This window comes from Pelodiscus sinensis, chromosome 15 (assembly GCF_049634645.1).
Source record: "Pelodiscus sinensis isolate JC-2024 chromosome 15, ASM4963464v1, whole genome shotgun sequence".
NCBI classification, from domain to species: domain Eukaryota; kingdom Metazoa; phylum Chordata; order Testudines; family Trionychidae; genus Pelodiscus; species Pelodiscus sinensis.
This window is the reverse complement of record NC_134725.1, coordinates 30,178,153-30,206,046: the sequence shown is the minus strand read 5'-3', so window position 1 is coordinate 30,206,046 and position 27,894 is coordinate 30,178,153. Positions and strand designations below refer to the sequence as shown.

Sequence of the window (27,894 nt, the reverse complement as noted above, 5' to 3'; positions counted from 1 at the left end):
CATTTCCATACATCCCAGGCACCAAACAGCCACAGCTTTCTGTCACTACAAACATGGAGCTGGATTTGAACTGTTGCCTTGCAATGGAATGCTCTACAGCAGGGGTGGGTTCTATGTGCGGCCCATGAGACATTTTGTTTACCATTACCCATGCCCAGTATTGCCAGATTCTGCTGGTTTTCATTTGCGTAGGCTTTTTTCCTACCAGCGTTACTAAGGTGACATACACGTAAAGCAATGGCATGTGACATGAAGTGAGTGCTGATTGAACACAACACTAACTGTGAGAGCCGTTTGCCCCCTCTGCAACAAAAGCACTGTTATGGTTCAGTGGACACACACACGCAAATTCTAGGCACGCAAGCTAAACTACCAGACTGTGCTGGTTACGACAACCTTGTGGCCCACTGAGAGGAAGGAGGCCGCTCTTGCAGCCCCCTCACTGGCCTGGGTTGTCCAGGGCTGTTCTATAGCCTATTCCCATTTCACTAAGCTCCTCAAGCTGTTCCTCAGTGACAAAAATAGCAGGGTAGAGACAGACACTGCCTGGGCCCCACCCCTTTCAATAACAATCCCAGGCAAAGGGCGCTCTACAAGTCCAAGGGATCTCAGTAGGTATTTCAAGCATTGTGGCATTCCAATGAGAGAGGTCCGTGGTGTCACCTCCACGTACAAAGCACCAAGGGAACACAATGTCAGGCCAAGTCTAGACACTGTCCCTTGGTCTCCTCATTCCCAGGTCACACTTTCCTTCTGTGCAAAGTAATTTGGCTCAACCCCTTATTGATGGAGCAGCATCAATAGTAGCAACCCGGTCACCCTAACGGGCACTCCCAGAGAGACAAGCATTGGATGGGTCAGAAACACTGAATTTCCCTTTCCAGGCATGGTGGCTGGCATGCTGACCAGGCAGCATGGGGAAGTCTGCTTGGGTTGTATCTGTTCTCTGAATAAATGCAGGTCTTCAGTCTCCAGGGCCAGCAGTCTCGCACCTTCCACTTGTACCAGACTCGCTCGCACTTACTTTTTTTTTAAAGGGGAGGGGAGTGATTCTGACAGAGCACCAGACGCAGCAGCCAACACCAGACAGCCTGTTTCCTTTCTGTATATTCTAAATTAAATGTGTGGGAGGCAGTGGGGGGGAATGCATCAGCCTAGAAATCCATAAACAAGCAGCTCTCACCTATGGCAGCTGCATGCCAGGCAGAGTATTACACCAACGAAGGCAGGATAAGACTCTTCCTTTCAGTCAGAGCACACGTTTGTGCTTCCCAACCACCCACCCCCAATTCACAGACATGATTTGTGTTTGCCATCCCTCAAAGCCCTGCGTGCTGAGAGCCAGCTGCCTCTGCTTGCAGCCAATCACTCAGAACACTGGAACAAAGCCAAAGTGCTTACAGATGCGCCTTCCTTGAACCTGCCAAAAGCTACCCAGATTCCTGGTCGCCTCCTCTCTCCTCAGCCCTGGGGTTTGCTTCTGTGCCAGGGAAACCAAAACTATTCACTGTGACACATACATATTACCATCCTGCCTTGCTCCAGCCAGAGGGCAAGACAACAGGGACATTTCTCTGCCTTTTATTTAGCAATTAAAGTATGTAAAAGAGAAGCTATTTCTAATCAAAATTACTCCAAAGAATTTTTGAATCTTATTTGCATATATAGTAGAACTTCAGAGTGGAGGCTGTTCATAACTCTGAAATGTTCCTAACTCTGAACAAAGCATTATGGTTGTTCTTTCAAATAGTTTACAACTGAACACTGACTTAATGCAGCTTTCAAACTTTACTATGCAAAAGAAAAATGCTGGGGACGATCTTTTTTGGTCTTTTATGTTTAACACTGTACTGAACTGCTGGGTTATTTTGGTCTCTCCTGGCTGCACACTTTCTGTTCCAAATGAGGTGTGTTGTTGACTGGTCATTTTATATTTCTGAGGTTTGATAGCAGGGGTGGGGAACCTAAAGCCTGTTTGGGGAGAGGGGGCAGATGTGGGCCCTGGCTTGCATGGATCAGGCCCCTCAGGCTTGGGGCTCCCCTCTACATTGGGAAGCCCATATTGTCACTCCAGCCCCCACACTGCCTTCCCATGGGGATGAAGCACATAAAATCTACTAGTTTACATACACACACGTGCTCTTGTGTGGGAGGGGAATGTGGGGAGAGTCTTTCTCCTCAGTCGGTGAGACATTGTTTAGCTTTTTTTTTTTTTTTTTTTTTTTTTGCTTCTCACTTGTGTGCAGCCACCAACTGATTTTTCTGTGGGGACAATCCCAGATATTTTCTTTATTTATCCTGATCTACAGACCTTCCCCCATCTATAGTGACTTCACTAGTCATCCAGTCACGTTATTCCTTGCAAAGCCTACTGCATTCCTATCATCCACCTTTTCCACTGAGCAAAGGAACTACACTGTCCCTGATCATTCCTTTTATCAGTGCTTGAAGAGTTAAACACATACGATTCTTGGTCATACTGGCGGACACCCAGGGGATTTTTCACTTTCCTCTGCAGTATGGAGAATGGGTTACTTTCAGGTTTAAACTCATGTAAATGGTGCATTCTCTGTCTCTTAACATCATTATTTAGGGACTTCAGTCAACGTGCAGGAGGTCATACTAGATTAGTGGTAGGCAACTTGCAGCCCATCAGGTTTCTATGCCCATGAGACATTTTGTCTACTGTTACCTACATATAGGATTGTTAGATTCCACTGGTTTTTGTCCATGTTGGGTTTTTTCCCTACTAGTATTACTAAAGTGACAACATGTAAAACAAGGGCATGTCAAGTGAGGTGCATGTTGATTGTACACAACACTGACTGAAAGAGTCGTGTGCTCCCTCTGCATCCAATCAAAGCGCTGCTACAATTCAATCAGCACAACCCTGAAAATTCTAGACGCACAAATGCAGTTAGCAAAACTTCCCCTATCGCAACAGTCTTGTGGTCCTGTGAGATGAAGGAGGAACATTCATGCAGCCCACTGATGAGCCTATATTACCCCTTTTTGGATTGGATGAATGTGATGGTCTCTTCTGATCTTAAATTCTATGAATCTATGACCATGCTACCCTGGATATGCTTTACTGTAAACAGTATTTCACACAGAATCATCTGCCTTGCTAAGTCCCTTTTGCATTTGGTGGCATAAGAATTGCTCATGTAAAAATGCCAGGCAGACATAACAGCAGGTTGCTTTTGTATTCCCTCTGGTAGTCTGTTACAGGGAAACAGGAAATGAATATAAAAAGAATATACTGAGTTACTGAGTACCGTGAAACTGACATTGTTAATGGGCAAACTGTTCAGGATTTTGACAAGCTTCACTAGTACATTCATAATTGTAAAAATGAAAATGAGCTGTTTGGTATTCAGGTCCCATTTACAAAGGGAGGTTCAAGTAAACTGCTCTGATTCTGTTCTTGTCCAACTTTGTTTTGGTGCGTTACACTATGGAGAAGTTACCACTGAGAAATCAGAGCAAGTCAAAACAATGCATCCAGCAGAGAGATGGATTATTAGTCATCAGGACTGACACTACCTCTATGCACAAGTGCCTGAGGCTTGCATTCAATCCACACCACAAGTAGGTACATTCAGCAATGCTAACAGATGCAAGGGACAATTTCAGAATTGTGTTCTTCTGCTAAATTCCTCCTTATTTGGCTCAGTTTCATCAGTCAGAACCCCTCCTGCTGGGAAAGGAGGGCATATTTTGCATTTCTGACCAAAATCTGAACCTATTTTGGATCAGGGGCTACTGATCCACAGAAAAATCAGTCGAGGGCTGCACACAAAAAATCCTCACTGATGTGGTGCCCAACTAAGAAGAAGAAACACACTCCCCACATTCTCCTCACACACCAGAGCCTACTGGGGTCTAGCCTAGTAAATTTTGTGTGCTCCAGCACAGTGGGGGGTAGTGGAGGGGCTCCAGTGCCAGCACAGGCTCTCCAATGCAGGGGGGCCCTGAGCCTTGGGAGTCAGATCCAGGCAAGCCAGGGGCCTGGATCTAGAGTAATCAGGGTTTTATGTCTGATGCCATTCCATCATAAAACTCATGCACTTCGTGTGGAATGAACCTAATGAGTCTTTTCCTAGCTCTATGATGATTTTGGAGAAGCAGAAATGTGTTTCTGATCCAGCTATAACTGAGGGTTCAATGATTCAGGATTGCACTTAGCTATACCGAGCAGCAACAGTCAAACACACTTTTGCATACGTCTACTGTTCTACAGTTTTCATTTCACTTCTAGGCTACTTTTTTCATAACCACTCAGAGTCAAATGCAGAAGAGAAACTGTAACTTGGAGAATGTGGTGTTTTGCAGTGAAACAGAGAGCGAGAGTGCTGGCCTTTGTAACTGGTTAGCTTCTGTGGTTAGTGCAGCTACATAACTGTTAGCCACACTGTATTTGCCTGAGCCACACATAAAACACCCTGCACATTCTCCCTGGGTTTATCAGTGAGTGTCATGGGGAGGAAATGGGGGGGGAAAGAATGAAATGAGTGGAAGATGCAAATGGAAAAGAGAAATTAAAAACAGCAGGAGAAGGGGAGCAACAAAAGAAGAAGTGGAGGTGAACAGTGGGAGACAGACCCTTCTTCCTCTAACTCCTCCTTTTGAATTTTGGAGTGAAAACCAAAACCAAACATGCTGCATTCACTTCCCATTTAGAAAAACCCACATAGCAGATCCAGTCAATTTACAGCTTCATAGAAGTGTTATTTTTAACATTACTCAGCGAACAGTAAAGAAGTTAAGAAAAAGGGGAAAAGTTGTAAATCAGTCATGACACATTTGACCACCGCAACTGAGCTCAGAGTCTGACCTAGGGAACAGAATGAGAGAGAGCGCATGGTACTGGTTATTTTAGTGTTCTCTAGCTCAAGCTGTCAGACCATTCCTCTGGCTTCAGCACCCCTGGAGAACAAAAAAAGTAAACACCCGCAGGCCCAATGCCTTTCCACTAAGTACTGGCATCCACTAGGGATATAAGAGTATAATCGTTTAGACAGGTAACCCATAAGCTTAGTTACCCAAACGGTTACATGTGGCTCCCAGTTTGGCTCCTGGAGAGCTGGTTGCCACTCTGTGCTGCTGCCTCTGTACCAAAGGTAGCAGTGCAGCGCAGCAGCTAGCTCCCCAAGAACAAGGTGGCTAGAGATGTTAACTATCAGTTAATTGACTAATCAAGTAGTTGATGGAATTTCCATCGACTATTTGATTAGGCGATAAGAAGAGGAGCTATCCCACAGCGACTCTGCACTTTAAATGTAGTAAGAGCCCAGTGGGCTCACTGCGGCTCTGCCTTCCCTTGTTCTTCCCCCCACAGCATGGAGACAGCGCTGGGGAGAGCCAGTTTTTAAGCCGGCTCCCCCCAGCACCAGCTTCCCCCCACTTGCTGCCTCTGATACAGAGGCAGCGGAGGTGAGGGGGAAGAAACTAGTTGAGTGTTCACTTGATTACTTGACTAGCTGCTTACAACTCTAGCGGCAGCAGGTGAGAGTTGGCTCCTGGTGCGCACAGGTTGTTGGGGAGCCGACTGCTGCCTTTGTATTAGAAGTAGCAGCACGGGGAAGAAGCTAACTCCCCATAAGTGGGGTGGCAGGCAGAAGCCAGCATGTGCCAGGAGACAACTTTTAAGCCAGCTCATGGCACACACCAGCTCCTGGGTTAGCCAGCTGCTGCCCCATGCTGTGGGCACATGTAACTGTGTAATCACTGAAATTTTCAGCAGTTACATGGTTAGCCAATTACCTGCATTTTAACCTCCCTAGCATCCACTGGGAACAGGAAGGAAAACTCCGAACACACAAGGCCTCTCTTCCAAAAGGTTGGTACATCAGGATCACTATGGGGATTGGATTATATTGGGAAAATCGGAAGACCTGTTGCATCCTCAAATACAATAACTCTCATTGAAACACCTGGAGCTCATACTAACAGCACTTAGGAATGAGGAATTCAGATGCACTCAGACAACCTCCGGAGAAGACTGCGGATAGAACATCCGCCTCCTTACCTTTCATTTCCGGGCTGGAATTCAGACAGCAAGGAAGGCCTCCTACGCTGTGGCTGTATAATAGATCCAGGTGGTAGGTGGGAAGTGTAATCCCTGGGATGATGCTGATACTCTAAGAGACCCACATCCTGCAACAAACAACAGAGAAAGAAAATTGTTGTGCTGATACAAAGTACGTGGAGGACCATGATAAATCACTTGCGTTTACATCTCAGCAAATTCTGGGTTACATTCATCTAAGCACACCAGGTGCCAGATTGAATTCTCTGGGGAGCTAGGAGCTCTGTTTATCCACCATGCAAAGGGAGTAAAGCAAGGTTCCCTGGACTGCCTTACCAATGAACCTCAAACACACAGTGGGTTGAGATGGTCTCTGTAGCTTATTCAGTCAGACCTGAGCCCCTCTGCTTCAACCGAGGGCAACACAATTGTGATGATGACTGCTTGTAGTACACACGTTCACGCCATTGATGAACTCAGACCACAAATTCATTTCACTTTGAGCAAAAGTGACCTGGCCTAGAAGCTGACGGTAACTGTGCTGAGGCAGGTCTTTGCTCTGGACTTATCCTTATAGCCTTATTCACTCAGCCCACATTCCCATTAATCACTTCACCTTGGTGTATGCTGTAAAGGACTTGGAAATAAAGATGTGAATGGTTAACCGATTACTCAGTAAACATCACCCGTAATGAGTGATGCTTCCCGGGTAATGGTTAATTGGTATCCAGGAGCTACCACACCAGACTCCTATACAGGGCCAGCAGAGCAGCTTCCCACCACTACCCAATTTAACCGGTTAAACACTATGGCTACGTCTACACTGGCATGATTTTCCGGAAATGCTTTTAACGGAAAAGTAGTGCAGCCCATTTACGAGGCATTTTATATCTTTCTGTTGCTAATCATCTGTGAAAGGATACAAGCTCACCACTGTTGGGATAGCACTGGAAGGCTTTGCACAGGAAGAGACCTTCCGCAAAAATTTCTTATGCAAAGGCATGTCCACACCTCAAAAGCATATAACAAAAGCCATGTGCTTTTGTGCAAGAGAGCATCCACACTGCATGGATGCTCTTGCTCAAGAAAGCTCTGATGGCCATTCGCAGAATGGCCATCAGAGCACCTGTGCTTTTTCTGATACACTCAAGAAACCCCTGCGCAAGAAACCCCTGCAGAGCATCCACACCTGCCTTTTTGTGCAAGAGCTGTAGCGCAAAAAGGAGTTATTTCTCTTGGGGAGAGGAATAACTCTACTGCAAAAAGCCCTCTGTTCTGCTGGTTTACTGCAAATTTTCTTACGCAGAAACGCACTTGAGGTGTGGACTCTCTCTAGTTTTTGTGCAGAAACCTTACAGTATAGACACAGGCAAAGTGTTAAACAGCCATCCTCCCACAGTACAGCACTACAGTCAAAATTCTCAAGTGCAGGACTTGGGAGTTAGCAAGGGGGCTTTATAAAACGTGGTGAAAATGTTTGTAATGTAAGATTACTTTTCCGACATTTCAGAACAGCTCTGCAGAGTTATCAATCTTCAACACAACAGCAGTCATCCAACCTGAACACGGATCCACAGAGTTTAAGGAGCAATTAAATCCTCTGTTCTATGTATCACACAGGCCATTACCTTTCACACAGTTCCCCCTGCTTTGAACCCAATAACTTGCATTTGTCTAACGCATACCTTCCAAAAAGGCACACTAGTATTATTTGTAATATTTGTAGCAATAAGACGTCTCAGTCACAGACCTGCTGCACTTGGCACTGTACAAACACTGAACAAAAAGGCAGTCCCTTCACCAAAGAGTTTCATGTCATGGGAAACTAAAACTAACAATCTCATTTCATGGTCCAGCCTGAGGTCTTGTCTATGCTAGAAAGTTGTACTGCTTTAATTATACCACTGTAGTTAAAGCTGCACAACTCCTTGTAGTGTGGATGTAGGTACAGGCTGAACGTCTTTAGTCCGACACCCTCAGGACCTGACTGCTACTGAACCAGAGAATTTACCAAACCAGTGGAGGTCAATATTGTCTAGCAGCATTACCAACACTTCCACTGCTTACTGGGCTCTCAGAAGATATTTAGGGGTAAATCAGAGATAAACAACAGCACAGAACACTGAGAGTCAGGACTGCTGGCTGTAAACACACTTTATGGAACGGCAGGAAACTTGGCCACACCCATGATAAGTGGACATCCCGCTATCTAAAATCTTGCCGGATCACAGATGTTGCCAGACTAGAGAGGTTCACCCTGTAGATCAGTGTGAAACATCAGGCAGATGGATGAAGGTCTCCATCCTGAAACACACTGAGTATTGTGTCCCCAATCCAGTCAAACATGTTAAGCACGTGCTTAACTTAAAGCATTTAAGTGGGTGAGCTGATGTCAAATCCAAAGTCTATACAAGATTAAAACAAAATTAAATTTCTAAAACACTTTCAACTTTAGTAACCTAAGGTGTTGGTAACAATAAAGAGAAAAATATATCAGTATCTTGACCATTACCCTTTAAACGTGGCTCCAGAAAACTGAGCAAAAACAAGTAGAAAAGAAAGTATGTTACTTATTATGTACCCAGCCCTTTTTTGTTCCTTGGTCTCTTAGAGTAGAGTACGGCATGTCCCTGATTTAATTGACTAAGGAGCCCTCCTGCTCTGTGCCACAAAGGCTCATATTCAAACAGTGAAATATTTCAGTCCCCTACTAATCTGCAGATAGATGCCTGACTGGGGGAGAGGGAGGGAAAAGATTAATAATCTAATTACCTACGACACTGATTAATGCTTCGTAATGTCTCACCACTTTCATGATAACCATGGTAATACTTGATCAGTTATGCAAGAAGAAAGAGAAATATTAGGGCGCAAGAGCATATTTTAAGTATTTTTCACATGGAAAAAAATGGAGACATTTCTACCCTGGTTTGATTCCCAAGCAGGAGGATAGCAAGGGGGGGCAGTTGCCCTCTGGGTGCCATGCTAGGGCAAGTGCAAGGAGAAAGGCGCAGGCGAGTCTGAGATCGACGTCACCGCAACCACGTCCCATACGTGCCATTCTCCCTACATTTGCCCTAGCATGGTGTCCGGTTAGCAACTGCTGCCCCCTGCTCCCTCCCTTGCTACGCCCCTGTTCCCAAGACACTCTTGCTACACACTGCAGGTAAGGCTTCCCAGGGGGAGGAAGAGTTTTCTGTGGTTACAGTGCTAGCCTAGGATTCAGGAGTCCTATCTTCCCCTCCCAGCTCTACAGGCTCGCTGTGACACATTGGGCAGATATTTCTCTCTGTCTCTGTGGCCCCATCTTTAGAAAGACAGAAACAACATGGCTGTGCTTCACAGCAGCTATATAAGAGAACTGGCAAGAAAGCAAGTTTTTTTCTCCCCACAGAAAATTATTTCCTTTTATTTTTTCTTCAAAAATTGCAAAAAAAAAAAAAAAAAAAAAAAGGCACTGCACTAGGGGAGTCCCCAGCCATGACAGGGAGCCTAGCCCACAAGGGAGAACTGGAACATGAAGAAAGCCATAAAGCACTGCAGCATCACATGCAAACGACACTATTTGGGGTTTCTGCTAAAATATTTCCAGGGTTGGTTGTTGGGTTTTCATTGTTTTTTAACCAAAAAAAGCAAAAACTGTCCATAGAAAACAGACAGGAAAGCCCAATTTTCTGCCAAAAGTCAATTTCAAAAAAGACGAAAATTTTCAGACAGCCCTTCTAAAGATTGTGATGCATTCAGGCAATAGCTACACTTAAAGAGTTACAGCTGCACAGCAACAGCTGTACCACTCTAGCGCTTCAGTATAAATGCTCACTATGGCACCCGAAGGCTTCTTCTATTGCTGGGATTAACCTATGTCTCTGAGAGGCAGCAGCCAAATTGATGGAAGAATTCTTTTTGGACCTAGCACTGTCTACATTGCAAGAGGCATGGAGGAGGTTATAGCAGCTTAACTATGTCACTCAGGGGAGCATTTTTACTCCCTTGAGCAACACAGGTGCATCAACCCAACTTTTTAGTGTAGACCTGGCCCCAGATATTGTGGTGATGGGGGCAAATAAGTCCTGCAGATGTTCAAAATGGATGCAATTAGGCACCCTTTGAAAATAAAGAGGAGTTAGACAATGACCTCATATTGAAGCCTCGCCCCTCAATTGTAAGAAAGAACAAAGAAATCAGCAATGAAAGGCGTTGCTTCAATTCCATCTGGGGCTACAGATTAGAAGAAAATGTCAGGAAATATCAAAGCCCAGCATTTTGGGATGTCAAGAGGTAAAACAACATGTTTGTATAGTAACTTCATTGAAAACCAGAAAAAAAGAATTCTAGGCATTCCCTCCAGAGAAGCCAAGAAAAACAGAATTATTCCCAAGTTCAGCATCTCCTTCACAAAAGCTTAAACAAGCCAAATATCAAAGGAGGAAAAATGGCAGTGTCGACTGGCTATCATTTCTTGTTATTCCTGGAATAGTACCTGAGGATATTAGCCTATGGCGCCAGGGTTCATGGTTTCCTGCTGCTGAGCGATAATGTGGTGTTACCCTTTGTTTTCTTTTTCTATTCTAGATTATTTTAGTCAAGCCCAGTACTTTTTAGGTGGCATGGAGGAGCTTGCATAGTGTTTATCCAGTTCTCTGGGTCTCCTGCTCCAACTACTCCCCTAATATTCCAGACCTCAGCCTCTCCTGAGCTGAGGCATGGCTTGAGAGAGAGTTTCATGTTAAGAGACTGTGTGGGTCCAACTTTACTGTGGCGTTCCCAATACCAGTAAAGACCCTGGTCTCCAGAGATAAAATCTCCTGAGCTGCTTAATCTCTAGCAGTACTAGCCAATACTATGTAGCTGGCCAACCTATACATTGTCACCATGGTGTCCAACATGCTAGCCACTAGCCACATGTGGCTATTTGGCTGGTTGAGTATGGCTAACTGGCTTGAACAATGTGGCTATTTGGCTGGCTGAGGGTAGCTAGATCGCTATAGCTATTGTCACTGTAGTGCAGGGGTGGGCAAAAGGGCCTCTGCGGGCCGCATCCGGCCAGCCAAGTGGGTAGATCCTGCCCGCGGAGGCCCTGCTGCTCCCCCGCACCCAGGCCAATTAGAGCCTGGGGGCAGGGGTAGCGTGCAAATCCTCTTCCCACCCTGCCAGGAGCAAGTGGCGCTTTAAAGTGCTGCGTGCTGCTCGCAAGGTGGCGGTGCGGGGGGGAAGCAGAGAAGGCTTTGCGCGCTCCCCCGCCCCAGGCCAATCAGGATCTGGGGAGCTGTGTGAAGCTTCCTTTGTCCTGCTCCGACCCTGTGAGGAGCCCACAGCATTTCAAAGTGCTACGTGCTCCTCGCAGGGCAGGAGGAGGCTTTCCTCTGATTGGCCCGGGGAAGCGTGCCAAGCCTCTTCCAGGGCATGGGTGCCTATTGGGAAGGGGGTGGCCCCACCCCTTCCCATTTAGGCCCCGCCCCTTCCAGGGTGGCCCGGGGCTACTTCAAAACATTTTTAAGTGGCCCACAGGCAAAAATTATTGCCCACCCCTGCTGTAGTGGCTACTGCTTCAGGTTGGAAACCACAGCATTATCATATAGAAACCCAAGTAAGTTTGAGATGGAACAGTGTATTACATCTTCACCTCCTGGACAATGCAGAGCTGTGCCCACAGGCACATTCCCCCGCTCCTGACACATCTTTAAGAGGACCAATGTGATGTTGCTTTCAGCACTTCACTAAAATACAAATTCATTTCACTTATACGAAATACAAGTAAACAGAGTGGACAGATGGCTAGGCAGGCCTTTAAGCGGGCCCATAAGCAAGACCGTTACTTTTTTATATAAATATATTAAAAGAAATAAATCATGCCCAAATTCCTTGGTCGAGAGGTGGATCTGCACAGTAACAATGTCAATCTCAATGCTGTGTTGTTAACAACTATGTATGGTTTATGACATACCCAACCAGGAGGATTTTGCCAAGCCAACTACATGATTGCTCAGGGAGTACTGCAAACCTCAAAGAGGAACACACACACTTTAAGCCTGGGGTTTAATGCACTGGTGTTCAATCTTCCCTATACTCTGGTTCCTTTTTCCATACCAGGATCCCCACCAACACCAATCTAGTCAGAATACCCTTCCATTTAGCACTGTGGAATGAACAAAATAGGCATGGTTCCCTGACATCAATGTTCCCTCTAACTTCTTCCATCCATGTGCACAACAAATTTTGTTCTGTGCACCCCGGCATGTGCTGTGATGTCGCATAGGGGTTTTCCCGTCTCCTGCATCCCTGTAATGGCACGGACAGACTCCACCAGCCAGTAGAACAGAGGGAATTTATTGTTTCTCCAGGATACAGCACAGCATAGATGTAATCTGGTTAGAGGGCAGGCCTAGGATGCCTCAGCCCCCCTTGAGATGGGGGAGCCTGGGCCCCTAAATCCCAGCTCGTTGCCTAGGCTGCTTCCTCCATGATACCAGCCAGAAACCTAACTAACTCACTTCCAGCCCTGCCCCCAGCCAAGGCTCCATGCCCCTTCTTCCCATTGTTCTGCTCCCTGGGAGATAACTCGTCAGACAGGTTCAAAGCCCCCTTGCATAATGACTCATCCCCTGCCCTGCTGGGCCGTGCTATAGACAGCAGCCAGTGGAGGTCACTCACAGCCCACCACCCAGGATAGCAACCAGCAAGGTACCCCCCACTACGTCACATGTGCAGACATGCACCACCAGCAGAAACACATGCTACTGGTTGTGGGAGCTCTGCTAATCAGCTGGGTGGCTACCCAAGCACTCACCTTACAAAGATCACTGCCTGATACCTGTGTCTGACCTCCCGCTCGAGCCCCCATGGTCTCAGAGGGTATGTCTACACTAGCTCGTTAGTTCGAGCTAGGTAGGCAAATGAGGGCAACCGGGGTTGCAAATGAAGCCCAGGATTTAAATATCCCGAGCTTCATTTGCATGTTCCCGGGCGCCGCCATTTTTAAATCCCCCTTAGTCCGAAATCCGTGCCCGTGGCTACACGCAGCATGGAGTAGGTAGTTCGAATTAGGATCTCTGATTCGAACTACCGTTACTCCTCGTGGTCTGTGGGTACACCCCAAGTAGCAGCAGCAGGAGGAACCTGGACACAGTGGAGGGTTTTTTTCACCCCCATTCATGAAAAAAAAATTAAACAGGCAACAAAAGTGTCCGACGTTCTTTAATAATGTTCAGGAAACTACTCTGAAAAAGACTTCAGTTCACATAAAACAAGGACTGGAGAGGTAGGGAGAAGGGGCCAAAAACGATATTTCAGCCCAGTATGAGCTGGGGTGACAAATCAACGGCTAATGTTTACTCCAGAAGAAAGCAGGCAGGCTTGCCTGGATTGTCCTGACTTTGAAATCATTTTGGGACCACGTGAGATACACATTTCAACAGCTTGCAAGCTAACTAGATCGTCTTTCATGATGACTTACATATTGCTTTGTGGCTCCTGGAAATTCTACAGAATTTTGCAAACTGATGTCTTGAAAAAAAGAAGGTGTGGGACAGAATTAGCAACATCTTTCAGTTTTGCTAGTGGAAACTAACTTCTTTGCTTTACAAAAATGAATCATAGAACACTAGAACTCAAGACGTCATCAAATCCAGTCCCCTGCCCTCATGGCAGGACAACGCACCATCTAGATCAGAGCTACTCAATTTTGGAAGCCCCGGGTGCCACAATGATACAGCAAATGACAAGGGCCGCAACTTAAGTGGTTGCATATATATGCAAATAGTTTCTCTCACACTGACGGGCATGAATACAAAGATTAAGGCAAGACTACACAACACACAGGCCCCGTTTCAGTTCTGCTGACATTAATAAAATGCAATATTTACCCCATTTCCACCCATATAATAGCACTTTTAATGAGCAATGACAGTCCGGGAATTTAACCACTAAAATGCATATCAACAGAGGACTATTATATTGATTACTTTTTTGTTTTGGCTCCCACTTGTTTAGCCCCGTATAAACCCAAACCACACTGCAGGCCACAAACAAATGAGCTATGGGCCGCATGTGGCCCACGGGCCACGTGTTGAGTAGCCCTTATCTAGATCATCCCTGATAGATGTCTATCCAACCTGCTCTTAAATATCTTCAGAGATTCCACATTTTCCCTGGGCAATTTATTTCAGTGTTTGACCACCCTGACAGTTAGGAACTTTTTCCTGATGTCCAACCTAAACCTCCCTTGCTGCAGTTTAAGCCCATTGCTTCTTGTTCTGTCCTTAGAGGCCCAGGAGAACAATTTTTCTCCCTCCTCCTTGTGACCCTCTTCTCATTCTGGGAGGATGAAGGCTTCCAGGTACCATGACCATTCTGAAGACCTGTAGAATTTTCCCTGGCCAACTGCCTTCTGGTAACCATGAAGGCACTTACAGGCAGAATGAGAACCAATCTTTCCGAAATAAAAAACAGCAACAGCTGCTGCCATTTGGGAAACACCAGTTCTAAGGTCTGATCACCTTGCTCATCGAACAGCAATTTCCTCCAAAACCCAAATATTGGGAGAAAGAAGCATTAATTGTTACAGTGTATCCAATATATCAACAAATTATCTGGAGTTTTCTTTCTCCTGTTACAGAATGTGGGCTCTCAGAAAGCACAGCAATTTTCAGTGTGACATCTAAGAGTTAATTTTCAAAGGAAAGGATTAAGCTCCTTGCCTACAATCCTATTCCACATGCAACTGGTCTGTTAACACCAGTAGCTGTGTAATACAGAGACTGGTCTATCTAGCCACTTACGACACACTCAGGGACACCCCTAGAAATGTTGGTGCCTTGCGCAGCCCCGGACAGGGCTGGAGGGCTGCATTCAGGGCTGCAGGTGCAGGAGCTGTGTGGGGTAGGAACAGGACATGGATGCAGCAGGGGTCTGGCCCACCTCCTGCACTCACCAGCATGGGTAGGAAGTGGAGTGACCAGACCCCTGCCTGCCCCTCTCCCCTGGATCCCAGCTACCTTGCTTGGGGGATGGAACTTGGAGGAAAGGGTGAAACCCCCACCACCCACGCCCCCCTGCACTCACCAGTGGTGGGAAGCAGAGCAATGTGGCTAAGAACGGGTGAAGCGAAACAGGCTGGGGCTGGGCTGTGCCACTTCCTGCCATGGACGGTGAGTGTGGGAGCGAGCCCAATCTCTGCTTCTGGTGCCAGAAGTCTCACGGGCTGCACTGCTCAGGGTAAGGCGGGGAGAGAGTGTGGAGCGGGGGAGTTGTCTTGGGTCCCACACCTCCTCTCCTGGGACACTCAGGGGCAGAGGAAGGGGAGGGGACAAGGCCAGGGTTTAGCAATGGCCGCCGGAGCCAGTGCTACTCCATACGCAGCTGCATACTTTGCGGGTTGGTAGGGACGGCTCGGGACACACTCATCGTGGATAAGAATGGGAGTTCTGGGTGCAAACTGCAGGCTGTATCTGACAACAGTCCACTGAGGACAAAGAATGTGTTTGTATGCAGGGCAAAGGCTCTTGGATGGAGCTCAAGATCCCTTTTCTAAAATAAAGACACTGTCCTCTCACCACCCCGTACATCCTTGCACAACAACCCTTACTGCAACCTCAGCACATGAATGCAGTCTCACAACGCTTGCCCCTCTGCGACAGTCAAGCGAGAGACGCCAACCGCACCAGATTTGTACAACGGGAGGGCCCAGCCCATTTCCAAAAGCGGAAGTAGACCTGTCAGTCATTACAGAACCAGAAGTGGACTGCCACATCCTTGTGATCACAAGCAGTTTGACAGTGAAATTCACCAAAGGGAACAAAATAGTTCCTCTCAATTTCTTCAAGCCACAGTCGGGGTTTTCCCCTCAGTGACATGCTTGATATCTGTGCTGAAGAACCAAACCCTTGCAGAAATGGTTCTATGCTTACAGTCAGATGGACGGGGAAAACAAACAATCTGAACGACCAGCAAGGCCCAGAAATGTATCCATGTACATACTGGTCACTCTCAAACCAGCAGATGTTGTACAAAATCTCCAGTGGTTTATATCACTGCCCTGGCTAGGATGTGCTGAAATTGTCCTATGTGCTATTTCACTGCAGTTAACCATCAGGAATCCTTCCCACTGCAGATTTTTGAGTGGTGGTCCATTTCCCCCTTCACCCATAAATAATTGTCCTTGTACCTCTACTTTACTCCACTAGTTACCCAGGTGGATGGATACTGAAACTAGGTAAAAATGTCGTGTATTTGAGGGGGCTGATAATATTGTTTTAACATTTAGGCCTTTACCCCACTAGTTCCACCAGCAATCAGCATAAAATGCGGGGCCATCAGTGACACCTGTTCCAGCCCATTGACTCCAGTGGCATTTCAAAGGTATCATTTAGAGCAGAATTGGGCCCTGTATTGCCATCCAATACCAAATTGGAATCTCACCAAATGCACTTTTTAACAGAAAGCAGGGGCACGCTATAGGCCTTTCTAAGTTTGATATGGAAGTCTGGGGTCTAAGCTGAGGCTCCCAATGTCCCATGTGGACCCTCTCCTATCTCCAGGATGTATACCTTAGCCCATGGACTGCACATGGTCTCCAAGGTTTTGTAAATGGAAGTGGAATTCTTGTTCTTGGCTGCTACCTCTTGTAATCCCTGCTCCTGTTTCTTTTCCCTCCTGACAAGCACATGCCCTAAAAACGTGACTCTCCACTTAAAGGTATTTCTGGTGCAATGCCTTCCACCGCACTACCCCGAAACAGCACCCATTCAGATAACCCAACGAAAACGGCAACACACACACACATACACAGATGCACCAATATGCTTGGGATTCTGTGAAGGATCAAAATGGAAGGGAAAAAAATCACCAAAAAAACCTAGTTAAAAAAATGCTAAAGAGCCAAAACAGACTCATTAAAATAAATGTCTCCATGCAAGAGAATGGAAAGGTGCATGTGGCCTATTTGACATCCCTCTAACTCTGTCCTTAGTCACTGAGGAGGATCAGATTAATTTTGAAAACCCACTGCGTGTTGGTGGGCGCCAGCTAATGACAGCTCTGGCATTCTCAAGGTCTTTTTTTTGTTTGTTTTTTTGTTTTCCGTGCGTTACTTTTTTCTGCAACACTGAAACTACTCCCCCCCCCCCGCCCCCCGCCCATACACACTTCCTGGTAAATCCTCTGACCCTGAATAACCTGAGCTTGTCAGACTTGTTTAGATAGAACAATCAAACTGCCTGAAAGACAGAGACAGACAGACAGACAGAGACAGAGAGAAGGCTAGATTCAATCTTCATTAAAAGCCCTGCACATTACAGAAACCCAGAGGGTCCTATGGAAAAAGCTGTTTAATTTTTGAAAGCTGTCTACAATGCTATCTACCATAGGGTTTCAAATGCAAGCCCTCATTAGCCCCCGACCTCAAGATAACCTGTATGCTAAACCAGTGTTTCTCAATCTTCTTTTATAAAGTACCCCTTTAAAAAAAATTATAAGTACCCCAAGTACCAACAGTTTTCAGATACACAATTTTTTTTCTACCATTGCAACACATTTGTTTAAACAACTTAATCATAGCCGGGCAGGCGATGAAATTTTTGGATGTAAAAAGTACAAAAATAATAAAGCGTTGTAAAACTTGAAACAAAAATTCAGTTTTCTCCCAATTTCAGTTGTGTTGACGAACCCCCCAGACTTCTCTCAAGTACTCCTAAGGAACACTATGCTAAACCAGTAACTGTGTGCCAGCAAGCAGTCTTATTGCTAAGTTTGATTGCTGTTCTAACTGTATGTGGTTGCTTGCATGTTGCATTCTTTTCTCTCTTTCCAGATGGTAGAGGCCAGGCTGCCTGCTTACTATCCAGGGGAGAGAAAAGCCTAGGCTTTGGACCTTCAAAGCAAAGCCCTTCCCTGCAAATCCAGACAATGTTGGGTGGCAGCCAACTGCTGTTTCACTCCTGATCTTCCAGCTTTAGGCAGGGCGTGCAATTGTACTTTCCCAGGCAGACCAAGGACCCTTCTTAATAGCCTGATCCAGAGGCACCCAGAGTTCCTCAGTGGCATCAAAAATTGCTCCGAAAGCAAACATGCAGAAGGTGGTTGGACTTAAAGGGTGGATGGCCAGACAAATGAAGCCATGGACTAATCTTGCAACAAAAATGATGATTCGTCATTTTCCCAATAAAAGGAATAGCCCTCAACTACCATTCCCTAACACTCACTTTTAATGCCTTTTTATAATGAACTCAAGGAGACCTATATAGGCTATAACTCTAGGGTGGATTTATTCCATTGTAGAATGGTTTGCCAGTACTCCAGATGTTTGCAAATGAGCTCAACAAAGCCTCGAACTCTATACAAGAAGGGATAAGCTCTGCCAATGGAAGAAGGATGAACCGGTGACTTAACAGGTCTATCCCATCTCTAATACCTGTGATAAACCTACCTCAGCTTCTCTACCACAGTGCTAGTGCACAAAGCTCTCTCGGGATGCAATTCTCCCAGTGTGCCCCAAACTCAACTGTGCAGTGATCAAAGCATTTCAGGAAAGGTGGGGGACTTGGACAAGCACAATCTTTTTATAAGCTGCCAGGCTGGACATTTATTAACTGCTTATGAATATGCAAAACCAAGTCCTTCCCCCCCCCCCCAGATGGCAAATTGCACAGATTATACATGGCAGTTTCAGTTCATGTTTTATTGTAAGCAATTTTTTTAACAGGATATTTGAACTGTACCAAGACAGCAGCTGTGCTGAAAACCAAGCTAGTTAATCACATTTTGCTCTAAAAGGTAAGAACAAAATGATGGTGAACACATTATTAATTGATGTATAAATCACTTATTTTAGGACTATTCAGCTTGGTTCATTTCCTTAGCTGGTAATCAGAATATTGTTTTTAAAGAGCCCCTTTCAAGTGCACTGGGAGAAAAAGATGGTTTTCTAGCACCCTGTTTGTGCTAGCCCAGGACATACAAATCCAGTGTACTCTTTGCAAGCATAGACAGCAGGTCAAGGAAGTGAAACAGAACCTTCTTGCCTGCAGGGATATGTTGGCAGCAACTCCAGCATGTCCTGGAATGAAAACTGTAGATGCTTGGGACAATATGGTCACGATTTTGTATGAAGCTTTTGTCTACTTTACTTCCTGAAACAGCTGCCTGAGAGGAAGGCTGGATGAGTGGTTAGAGCTCAGAATGCGAACCAGGAATCCTGGGCTTGTTAGTATCTCAGGCTAAGTCTACATTGCAGGCTTCTTGTGCAAGAAGCTTTTTGGGCAAGAGAGTGTCCACACTGCATGGATGCTCTCTCGAAATAAAGCTCTGATTGCTATACACAGAATGACCACCAGAGCATCTGTGCTTTTTTCGATTGGCTCTTTTTGAGCAAAAACACCCAGTTGCCCATCCACACACACATTTTTGCACAAGGGCTCTTGTGCAAAAAGGAGTTATTCCTCATAGAAAGAGGAATACTTATATTGCAAAAACCCCTCTGTTCTTTTGATTTACTATAAATTTACTTGCACAAAAACATGCTTGAGGTGTGGATGCGCCGTGGGTTTTGTGCAAATGCACACAAACCCTGTAGTGTAGACATAGCCTCAGTGTCTCTTTGGAGCAAGCAGAACCTCCTGTGCTTTACTCTATGGAGTGGAAGTCTCAGCTTGACAAAGCCCTGGCCGGGTTGATTTAGTTGGGATTGGTCCTTGTGCAGGGGACTGGACTTGATCACCTCCTGAGGTATCTTCCAGCTCTATGGTTCTATGATTCTATGGTACTTGTGCTTTCCACTGCCATAGTACCTAAGACCCTGACAATCGTTCATGTATGTATCCTAACACCACCTCCACAAGGTAAGGGAGAAACAGGCTAGGAATTATTATCAGCAGAAGCTTTTCCCAGCTAATGTCTCTGTGACTCAGTTCCCCAAGGAAATGTCTCAGTGGGGCCAAAAATTGTTGTATAGACATTTGGGTGCAAGTCGGTGCTTGCGATCTCAAACCGTCCGTCTTCACAGAGTCCCAGAGATCCCAGCCCATGCCCAAACATCTACACAACCATTTTTGAGCCCTAGAGCCCAAGCCTTATGAGCCAGAGTCAGCTGACCCAGGCCAGCACCAGGTTTTTTATCCCTGTGTACCTCAAGGCAGGTATGTGCCCCTGGGAGCACTGAGTCATGCCTTCATGGCAGTGGGAGTTCAAACATGGTTTGTCCATTTGTGATCTGCCAAACCTCTTACATTATGTGAAAATGACATTAATCTCCTCTCCTCCCCATCACTAGCTAAATTTAGGAAGCACACCAAATTTGGGCCTAATGTGCCCCCCACCTCCCCCACACACACACATACACCAGTGACTGCATAACACACACACATGGCTACAGAAACATCTATATGTTCCTTTGTTCAGGCTGGCAATAAGCCATCACAACCCAAAGCCTATCTCTCTCTCTCTCTCAACACATAAAATCTTTTGTGTGGTATATTTGCAGAAACATCATAACTAAGTCTAGGTTGACTAGCATGATCTGCACCTCTAGATGCTTCCAGCCCTCCAGATGCATCCCAGAACACAGCCCACGGTTACTGTCAGAGCATATAGGAAGAAACTGTGCTCCACTGGTTTTGGAAAGAAGCAAGACTGGGGCTGAATTTTGCCCCATACTTCTTATAAGCAGTTGGGTTAGGCACTAGCCCATAGTTCCAAAGATTTATGTGGCTTGTTGGAGATTTCATTTTTTGTTTGTGCACCAGTGAAAACCTCATTTCATGAGACATACTGGATCGGTCGACAAAGGTTTCCCTTGTCGACCGCGGTGCGTCCAGACTGCCCAGCTGTGCTGCCAAACAGCTGATCGGCAGCATGGTGGCCATTTTGATGTAAATGAAGTGGCAATTATTTAAATCGCCGCTTCATTTTCCTATGTCTACTAAACTCATCTACGGAGTCCAGACATACCCTTGGAGTGCTATTTGCTCACTACCAGCTGCCATTCAGCAAGCAGAGGCAAGGACCCAAAACACGACCACTCTAAAGTTTCTACATAAATAGTAGCTTTAAAAAGAACCCCACATTTTGCAATCTAAAGATTAATGAGCATTCCCCATCAAGCAACTTACCCCCTTCAAACACTGGTATCAGATCAACAGCCATATGCTGGTCTGGAAATTGTTTAGAGATGTGCTGCATCCAAAGGTTACTATTTAGGTCAAGTTCAGGAACGAACAACTTGACAGCATCCTTTCACCAGGGCAGGAAGAGGGAATTGAAAACATTCCACAGTACAAAAGAGCTCAAAGACTCATTCTAAAAATAAATCACTCAATTGTCTCATTCCATAACTGGGATCATCTTATCACCTATAACTCTTCACTCTAATCAAGGGAGATGCTGACTGCTGTCTGTGGGTGTCTTTTTGCAGTGAATTAGGGGCAGTCTGTGGCCAAGATAAAGGCAGCCCACACTGGAGTTGCTATATAGCTAGACTCTGTAATGATTCACTGTGTTGGGGACCAGAGAAAACATCTGCAATTGATATCCCAGAAACAAAAGAAAGCTCTTGATCAAATAGGTCAGCCCCATTCAGCACTGCCCGCCTTCCGGCCATGTGAATATCCAACAGAGAGAGATTAGAGATGTAAGAAAAATAAAGCAATAACAACTCCTCCTCAGCAATCAAGTATGCTGCTTGAGATAAGGTGAGTAATAAAAACTTGGTTGAATTAACACAGTATTATCTCATCTCCACGGCTACCCATGTGCTTCAGACAATATTCTTTTTGTTCCAATAGAGTCTCCTGGCCCATCAATCTCCTAAACTGTCCTGGTTTGGCCTTTTGTTTCAGAAGTTGACCACACTCACTCTGTGTGGCCTGCTCTTGGAAGGCACTGGTTTTTGTTGCCCTCTCCACTCTGAGACAGCATCTGTTACCATCCTGAGCAGTGTATGTACCAGCTGCACAGTAGTGCAGGCTTCTTCCATTTTTTCCCCCTCCCAATGTATTGTTGAATTTCGATGGTGTTCTTCCCAGCCATGCTGAATGTGCCATTCACTGAAAAGAACCAGTGTCCCAGGGAACAGAACTCCTGTGTTTCTGACTTCACGATCATCTGACCAGAGAGCCCCTGTGACTAGTCACAGCGGCTCTGAGACCTGCTGCCAGATTTGAGCAGCCAATGCTCAGGCAGATGGCAGACAGAACCAGAGAGGTCTCTGCAAAACTGAAACAATTTATGACTTCCCTTCCTTGGAACTTCTCCAGCAGAATTTTCTGTCCTGATCTCTGCTGGGTCCTGCATTCCCTTCCCCAGCCCTGAGTCATACCCAACCACAATTAAAACAGAACATTCTGCTGGGGATTTCCAGAGTTGTCCACGAGAATCAGCCTGTAAAATCCCCCAATGCTTAGCACTCAGCTTTCCGCTATTTCTTATGGTCACCATCACATCCTTAAATCCCATTCCTTAAATACACAGAACCGAAGCTCGTCACCTCTCCTTCATAACCATCTTTAATCTTGGCCCTCCCCAAATCCCTTCTGCAATTTAAACACATTTGCTCTACACTTCTGATTCCCCATTTTACTCCTACTCTTCCTCTTATTACCTCCTCTTCTGAGCTCTCCCCCTATGGCTCCTTTATCTGTGCTGTGGTGACATCATTGGTCTTTATTATTACCACCTATTATTTCCATTTTAGATGTCCCAGCCAAGTTCTCCATTGTGCTGGCAATTTTTTACTGACTTACACACACCATCTACATAGACTGGATAGACAAACAGTGGAGAAAGGAAAGATTACTATCCTAAGGATTCAGCCTGGGAAAGGGGGCGTGGAAATTTACAGGTAACATTTTCCAAAGCACTTGAGGCTAGGTCTACACTACACTCTTTTATTGAAAAGAGCTACATAAATTGTGCTCAAAAATTTGCATAGCTTTTTCCAATTGCTTTTCCAGAACAGGCTTTTCCACCATTTGGCCCCATCTAGACAGGGCCAAATGGCGGAAAGGTCTTCTCTTTTGGCGGAGCCCTTATTCCTCATTGAACGAGGCATACATGGCTCCCCAAAAGAGCGCGTTTGCTCTTCCGCAAAAAAAGCAGAAGAGCAAATGTGTTCCCTGGATGTGATGGAGTTTTTCTGGGAAACCTCCAGTATCCCAGAAAAACCTGACAGTTTAGGGGTGCCCTGAGAAATTCAGATGTTTAAGCCCCATTTTGACGTGGGCACTGAAGAGCCTTAGTCCCGCTGATGTTCAGATCCCAAGAATCCCATCCTCTTTCAGAGAGTTTCCATCCACTCTCTCACTTTCTCTTTTCCCCCAGAACTGGGTCCCAAAGCTTTTTGATGGCTGTGCCTTCCAAACACAACACATGAAGCCATTTCTTTCTGTGATGATGCAAGCCTAGCATCTGGAGTACCACACTGATAAAGCCAGTTGTTGGACAGTCTTCACAGCACACTGAAGCTCCTGGTGTACTTATGCCAAAAAGCACAACGCCAGGCTTAGGGATAAGGCACAGTTCTGTCAAACAGAACCCTGGGGCCTGCTGCCACACTGGCTTACTGGCAGGGCAGGGCATTGCAGTCACAAGGGTGAAAGAACAACTCTCGCCTCAGTGAAAATTCTATTAATCATTAAGAAACGGGGATGAAGAGATAAAAAAGAATCCTGTCCAGTCACCACTTACGATGGCTGTAACGAGGCAGAGCTCCAAAAGGTGCATTTGAAGATCTTTGATAATAGGTAATAATTCTTGTATAAATTTATTGCGTTTTTACAATCAACCTGTATGGGGCTGTTAAATGCAAGGGAGCATCCCATAGATTTACCAATCGAATTCAGAAAGCCTTCTGAAGTTAGAATTCATGACTAGATAGCAACAGTAAAAATTTGCAACATCTCCATTTGTTTACAAAAATGTACCAGTGAAATTATATTGTAGTAATCTGTAGTGTTGGAAGCTGAATCTTTCCTGGCCAGGAGACTGAATCCAGAGCTGGGAATCAGGGATTCTTCAGCCCAAAATAGAAATCAATTAAACAAGCCACCACTGTGCAGTTCAAAGCTCACATAATACAGCATCAAAAATTTAAAGCCATTTTCACAGAGAGATGATAGAATTTAAGTGGAGTGAGCAGTTGATCAAAGTCACCATTCCGGTTCCAAGGTCTTGTGGTTTTGTTTTTTTTATTTCAAATCAGTCCTCAAACACCAATAAACCATCAGGACCAGGATTATGGAAAGTATTCTGGGATGACAATAGCTTGTGTGGAATTTGAACTGTCTCCAATGCTGCTGTGCAGCTGATACTACGAATCTCTTGGCTTTTGGGGATTCCTGGTATGGGGGAGAAGGCAGCTTTGAGCAGCACAAGGGCAGGTTGGTGTTTGAAGCAAACAAGTATTGTGGTTCTAGAGGTAAAATTATTCACTGCCTCGCCACTAATCAGTAATACCAATAGCAAGAGCACCTTAAATTTATCACATGTGAATTACTTGTCATAAGGACTCTCATCTCAAAGAGATTTTTATATATAGACTATTTCGCCCATCTCTAAACGCCATCTAGAGCAACCCTGCCACATTAGCAATACATTCCCATGCAACAATTTTTCAGGATAGGCCATCCAGGTTAACTACAGGTTGAAGCTCTCTAGTCTGGCACTGTCTGGTGCAGCAACATCCATGGTCTGGCATGACTTTAGTTAGCTGGATGTTCATTTATCATAGGTGTGGCCACATTTCCGACAGCCACATAAAGTTGTTTACAGCCAACAGTCCTGGCTCTCATTTTTCTGTGCTGTTATTTGGCTCTAATTTACCCCTAAATGTCTTCTAAGAACCCAGTAAGCAGTGAAAGTGTTGGTAATGCTGCTAACCACTATTGACCTCCTGTGGTTTGGCAAATTCTCTGATTCAGCACCACTCAGGTTCCAAGAGTGCAGGACTAGAGAGGGGTTTATCTAACCTGCTCTTAAGTATCTCCAATGATGAAGATTCCACAACCTCCCTAAGCAATTTATTCCAGTGTTTAACCACCCTGACAGGAAGTTTTTCCTAATGTTCAACCTAAAGCTCACCTTGCTGCAATTTAAGCCCATTGTTCCCTATACAGTCATCAGATGTTAAGGAGAATAATTTTCTCTTTTCTCCTTGTGACACCCTTTTAGGTACTTCAAAACCACTATCATGTTCCCTCTCAATCTTCTCTTTTCCAAACTAAACACGCCCAATTCTTTCAGTCTTACCTCATAGCTCATGTTTTCTGGACCTTTAATCATTCTTATTGCTCTTCTCTGGACCTTCTCCAATTTCTCCACATCTTTCCTGAAATGTGGTGCCCAGAACTAGACACAATACTCCAACTGAGTCCTAATCAGCGCAGAGTAGAGCAGAAGTATGACTTCTCGTGTCTTGCTCACAACGCTCCTGTTAATGCAACCCAGAATGAGGTTTGCTTTTTTTGCAACAGTGCCACACTGTTGACTCATATTTAGCTTGTGGTCCACTATGACCCCTAGTACTCCTTCTACAGTACTCCTTCTTAGACAGTCACTTCCCATTTTGTATGTGTGAAACTGATTGTTCCTTTAAGTGGAGTAATTTGCAACTGTCCTTATTGAACTTCATCCTATTACCTCAAACCATTTTTCCAGTTTGTCCAGACTATTTTGAATTATGACCCTATCCTCTAAAGCAGTTGCAACCTCTCCCTCCTTGGTATCATCTGCAAACTTAATAATTATACACCCTATGCCATTATCTTAAGACTTGATGAAGATCTTGAAAAGAACCAGTGCCAAAACTGATCCCTGCAGAACCCCATTTGTTATGGCCTTGCAGCATGACTGTGAATCATAACAACTCTCTGAGATCAGTTATCCAATCAGTTATGTGCGCACCTTTATAGTAAGGATGTAAAATTCAATTCAATTGGTTAACTGGTTAAATATGATTGGTTAACTGGTAGGGATGTGAATGACTAGTTGACGATCCAATAAGCAAGTGCTTATTGGATAGTTGGCGCGCTAGTCTACTAGTTGCTTCCCCACCCTTGCTGCCTCTATCAGAAAGAGGGATGAGAAGGGGGTGCTTCAAAGTAGCAGCACCGTGTGAATCCTGGGACCAGACCTTGGGCTCTACATGATGCTGCTGCTTTGAAATGCCACGTGCAGCCCGGGGACAGCTGGGAATCTCAGCTGCTCCGGGCTGCAAGTGGCATTTCACAGTGGCAATGCTACATGGAGCCCGCGGTCAGCTGGGGACTCCTCTGTGGACTCCGGGCTCCGTGCAGTTGAGAGGTCCAACCCCTTCCTTGGAGATGTTGCTACACTTCAAAGGATGAAGTGCCTTTATCAACTAATCGAATAGTCGATGCAAATTGCACCGACTATTCGATTAGTTAATTCATCGAAATTTTACATCCCTATTAACTGGTTAAACATCTGGGTCTGCAGCAGACAGGGGCTGCTTGGGATGGCTGAAGCAGACCATCTGCAGCAGGCCCCAAGGTAAGCATAATCAGTTAAGGGCAACGCTTACCAATTAACCAGATAGCTTTTTACATCCCTACCTTAGAGTAACTCCTAGTTTATTAATAAGAAGTTCATGGGAGACGGTATCAAATGCTTTACTAAAGTCTAGATTTTTTGCTTGGGCCACTTCAGAAATTTTTGAAGTGGCTCTGGGCCACACAGGAAGGGGTGGGGCATCAAGCGGAAGGGGCAGGGCATTGAGCGGAAGACATGGGGCCAAGATATTTCTGTATTCCCCAGACAGTGACTGGTCTGGGAGTGAGGGAGTGCCTTTGTCCTCACCGCACATTCCCCCAACATGCCCATGCCCCTGGCGTGGGAGGAGACTTTCTTCACCCCCCCCCCTGCCCGTAGGCCAATTAGGACCTGGGGATAGGGGAGCGTGCAAAGTCTCCTCCTGCCTGTCAGAAGCACACAGCAGTATAAAAAGCCGCACACTGCTTGCAGGGCGGGGACAGAGCGGAGAAGGTGAAAACCAACATAAAAAAGTTATCAAGCACCTCTGCCATTTCCACAGTTCTATTATTATTTTCTCCTCTTCATTAAGAAAATGGCCTACCCTATCTTTGGTCTTTATCTTGCTTCTATTTGTAGAATGTTTTCTTGTTATCCTTTATGTCTCTAGATAGACTGAGCTCTTTTTGTGCCTTCTTCTTTCTAAGTTTGTCCCTACATACTTGTCTTATTTGTACTTTGACCTAGTTTCCCATTTTTATAAGCTTCCTTTCTGATTCTTAGATTTTCAAGATCTCCTGGTTAAGCCAAGATGGTTTCTTGCCATATTTCCCATCTTTTCTATATAGTGGGTGTGACGGGGCGGTTCCGCCCCGCACTCAAGCCCAGGGAAACCACCTGGGGCCGGGGGCGGAGAGGGCCCCACCTGAACAGCCCTACTGGGCATGCTCCAAAGGGAGCAAAGGTACAAAAGGCTGCTGGCCTGCTCAGAAGGGGCAGACTGCGACCCGAGCAGGAGCTAGCGACCACTGGCCAGAGAGGGAGTCGCCGGGGGAGCTGAGCGTGCTGCTGCCGGGGCTCTGCCGGGCTCGGCCCCAACGCCGGAGCCGCCGACCGACCACCCGTGACCCGAGCGCCGGACCGGACTCCGCCAACTCTGCGGCTGCCAGGGGGAGGACCACTACAGCCCGGCGACCGACGCCGACAGGTGGGACCGCGGCCGGCTGCGAGCCAGGGGTAGGAAGCGACCCAGGGCAGGGAGCTGTAGAAGCCCCTGAGGGCTCGGGGCGTTGCGGGGAGGAGCCCCCGCCGAGCCAGTGGTGGGAACCCCCCGAAACTACTAGGGCCCTGGGCCGGGGTCTGGTGGAGAGGGAGGGCCGGACCCCCCT

The 27,894-nt window shown here is 45.9% G+C and overlaps 1 protein-coding gene across 28 annotated transcripts in view; it reads right to left on the bottom strand.

Moving 5' to 3' along the window:
* The window catches only part of NCOR2 (nuclear receptor corepressor 2), a 494,549-nt gene that overhangs the window by 306,565 nt on the left and 160,090 nt on the right, over positions 1-27,894 (bottom strand). For 25 of the 28 annotated variants that reach the window (XM_075898492.1, XM_075898501.1, XM_075898496.1 and 22 more), the window contains one exon: positions 6,032-6,159. In XM_075898492.1, coding sequence (XP_075754607.1) covers positions 6,032-6,159 — 128 coding nt within the window. Of the gene's footprint in view, positions 1-6,031; positions 6,160-15,091; positions 15,590-21,132; positions 22,264-25,264; positions 25,666-27,894 lie in introns of those variants that run through there. The other 3 variants (XM_075898489.1, XM_075898499.1, XM_075898488.1) reach the window with 3 other exon arrangements.